This window comes from Pteropus vampyrus, unplaced genomic scaffold (genome assembly GCF_000151845.1).
Source record: "Pteropus vampyrus isolate Shadow unplaced genomic scaffold, Pvam_2.0 Scaffold23, whole genome shotgun sequence".
Taxonomy (NCBI): Eukaryota; Metazoa; Chordata; class Mammalia; order Chiroptera; family Pteropodidae; genus Pteropus; species Pteropus vampyrus.
This window is the reverse complement of record NW_011888804.1, coordinates 245,636-249,095: the sequence shown is the minus strand read 5'-3', so window position 1 is coordinate 249,095 and position 3,460 is coordinate 245,636. Positions and strand designations below refer to the sequence as shown.

The following is a 3,460-nucleotide window of genomic DNA, read 5'->3' as shown; positions in this document are numbered from 1 at the left end:
ATCCTCTGCCTGGTGTTCTGGGCTCCGCCATGCTGGGTCCCTTCAGTTGGCCCTATCAAACCTTTACATCGTTGGCTGCTTCTTGTCATTCACCTCAAAGGGGTCGACCCTGACCACCCGATCTAAAGCGGGTCCTTCCCCCACCTCCCTCGGCACTTCATTCTCATGTCGCCTTGTTTCATATTCTTTAGAGCACTGACGCCGGACTTGCCTGTCTGTCCCCTCGATGAGCATCGACTTTCCCTGCTCTGCTCACTGCTATACCCCCACCGCCAGGACGCCGGCACAGAGTGAGTCTTTGAGAAGCCGGCTGAACGAACACCAGAACAAACACGTAGCATATCGAGGAGCCCCAGGCAGGGCCGGGCTCGGCGGCGTGGCGCCCCCCGGGAGCAGCGCCCACCTCCGGTAGCACTGCAGCTCTTCCTGCACCAGCAGCAGTTGCGACTTGAATTTGTTGCGCTCCTGGAGCACGTCCCTCAGTTCCTGCAGAGTGAAGCGTGGTCGGTTGGGATCTGTCAGGTCAACCACCATCTTGTCTGGTCCCAGGTTTACCTGGAAGAAAAGACATCACTTATACAGTTTCCCTGGAGAGGATGTGAAGTTCTCTAGTTTTGTGACTCCCAGGGGCCCGATGAGACGAGACGCTGCCCGTGGAAAGTGTTCAGCTGACGGGAAAGAAGCAAAAGTTCTGAGAATCATTCTCCAAGGAAAGAACCAGGGCTCCTGGGAAAGTACAAGATGAGCCTGGAGTGTTTCTTTGTGCGAGGGGTGGAGAGATCAAAAACGATACTGTCAGAAGCAGCTCCTAGTGGCCAAACTGAAAACAATTTGAGCGTCAAAATGACTAACGGGAATGGATAATAACATATCAAATAAAAAGCAAATGATTGAAAAATAGGCATCTTTTGATTAGAGACCAATTAAAAGCAGAGATTCTTAACCTTCTTTTGTGCCGTGGACCCTTTTGGCAGCCTGGTAAAGCCCAAGTGGATTCCTTCTCAGAACGACATTTGGGTTTTTTCCTATTACAATATTGGTTTCAAGTGTACAGCATAGTGGTTAGACATTTATATAATTTACGACCCCCCCAGTAAGTCTAGTCTCCCCTTGACACCATACCGAGTTATTACAATATTACTGACTATATTCTCTATGCTGTATTTGCACCCCCGTGACTATTTTTATAACTGCCAATTTGTACTTCTTAATCTTTTCACTTTCTTCACGCAGCCCCCCAACATCTCTCCCGTCTGGTAACCAACCATCAGTCTGTTCTCTGTATCTATGAGTTTGTTTGTTTCGACGGTTCATTTGTTTTTTAGATTCTACATATAAGTGAGATCATAGAGTGTTTGCCTTTCTCTGTCTGACTTATTTAATTTAGCATAATACCCTCTAGGTCCACCCATAGAACAATATTTTTAAATGTTCAAAATTAAGGGCACAGAATTACAAGGAAACCAACTAAGATGATATACACTCATCAAAATCTTCTAAAAACAAATTTATGATTAACATACCTGCTTCTTTGTTAAATAACATGATCAAGCTTGGGTCTAATAAAACACTGAACGAAAAGAAAGTTCTGGGATATGGACTATAGTACAATGTGATGGGACATGACAATATCTGTGACTTCTCCTGGTGAGTGTCGCAGGTGTTGCTACTATTACTGTGATTTGCTGTTTACGTTCATAATTGAAGAAGGTGATGCATTTCAATTACAGGTTGGTGAAAATAAAAATATAATTTTTTTCCATGCACATTCCTGGACCTCTCGGATTAGAATCAGGATCCCCTTGCGGGTGGGGAGCGGGGGAGGGTGATGACTCCGAAGACTCAAGAACCCTCAGGTTGAACAACTGATAATATTCTACAATGCAAGTTTTAAAAAGCCATTAAAAGCTGAGGAAGCTCCTTCTATTCTGACTTAGTATAACTTTCTGGCTGTGTTAAATGAAAATAAGCAAGAGGCAGAACAGAGTATACAGTCTAATATCATCTGTGTAAAGAAAATGGAAAAATATAGTCATACTTGCTGGTGTTTGCATAAAGTACCTCTGGAAGGATATACAAGAAACTAAGCATTTAAATTTTTTCCAGGGAGGGGAAGTGGGTGGCTGGGGGTAGAGAGAGATGGGGAGGCAAATACTTTTGTACCTTTTAAATTTTGAACTTAAATTTTTTAAAAAGAAAGGAAAAACCAAACCTACCTCACACCCATTAGGATGGCTACTGTAAACAAACTTAATAAAACAGAAAATAAGTATTGGTGAGGATGTGGAGAATGTGAAATGGTGCGGCCATTACAGAAAATTGTATGGCAGATCCTTAAAGTTAAAAATAAAATTATTATATGATTCAGCAATTCCACTTCTGAGTAGATACCCAAAAGCATCGAAAGCAGGGACTTGAGGAGAGACATATATATCCATGTTCACAGCGGCACTATTCACACTAGCCAAGGGGTGAGGGCGACCCAGGAATCGGCAGATGAATGGATGAACAAAATGTGTTTCATCCATACGAATGAATTCCCAAAAGTAAGGAAATTCTACACATGCTACAACATAAATGAGCCTTGAAAACATGATGCCAAGTGAAAGGAGCCAGTTACAAGAGGACAGATATTATACGATTCTACTTACAGGAAGTACCTAAAATAGGCAAATTCATAGAGATAGAAAGTAGAACAGTGGTTATCAAAGACTGTGGGGAGGGGATGGGGAGTCGTTTAAGAGGCAGAGTTTCAGTTTTGCGAGATGAAGAGAGTTCTGGAAAGGATGGCGGTGATGACTGAAAAACCATGTGAATGTATTTAATGCCACTGAACTTAAAACTGGTTAAGGTGGTAAATTTTATGTGCACTTTATTACAATTAAGAATAATAATTAGAAAAAATAAGGCATATTTTTAGGAACTGTCTGGTGGCTCTGAACACTCATTGTCTCTGCCATTTCTCCACCCTCCGTTCTTAAGTCTCTAGTTTGGGAAGACAATGTGCCATGTCATCTGCCGGCTGCTGAAGCTTGTCCACGGCGCCCCATCGGGGAACCACGCGGCCCCTGTGGGCCTCCCTCCACGGCCCCGTGCCTGGAATTGGAGGTGACAGTTGGCGGTGACAGGAAAAGAACACAGAGTGCCCTGGAGTCTCAAAAGCCAGGCTCCTCATCAAGATAGTCAACCATCTCACATGATGGATACAAAAGTAGAACCTTATGGACAAACATAATCGTCACCATGGCTGACGAGTGAAATACAAGCGTAGTGGGGCCGCGGCCAGAAGCCTCGCTCTTGCCTACGAATGGCTGCCCTGTGCCCATTGCTTTTTCCTGACCTTGGAATCTTGTCTTACCTCTCCCACCGGACGCAAGCTCCATGAGGACAGGGGCCTGGTCTGACTGACTTGCATAGCCCCAGAGTGGCGCACCATGCAGCCCCCATCCTAACGTTAGCA

The 3,460-nt window shown here is 44.4% G+C and overlaps 1 protein-coding gene across 1 annotated transcript in view; it reads right to left on the bottom strand.

Moving 5' to 3' along the window:
* RILPL2 (Rab interacting lysosomal protein like 2) overlaps window positions 1-577 on the bottom strand; it is a 10,201-nt gene extending 9,624 nt beyond the window's left edge. Inside the window, exon 1 of the mRNA XM_023528171.1 lies at window positions 404-577. Coding sequence (XP_023383939.1) covers window positions 404-534 — 131 coding nt within the window. The 5' untranslated portion in view covers window positions 535-577. The remainder of the gene's footprint in view (window positions 1-403) is intronic.
* Between the last annotated feature and the right edge of the window lie 2,883 nt (window positions 578-3,460).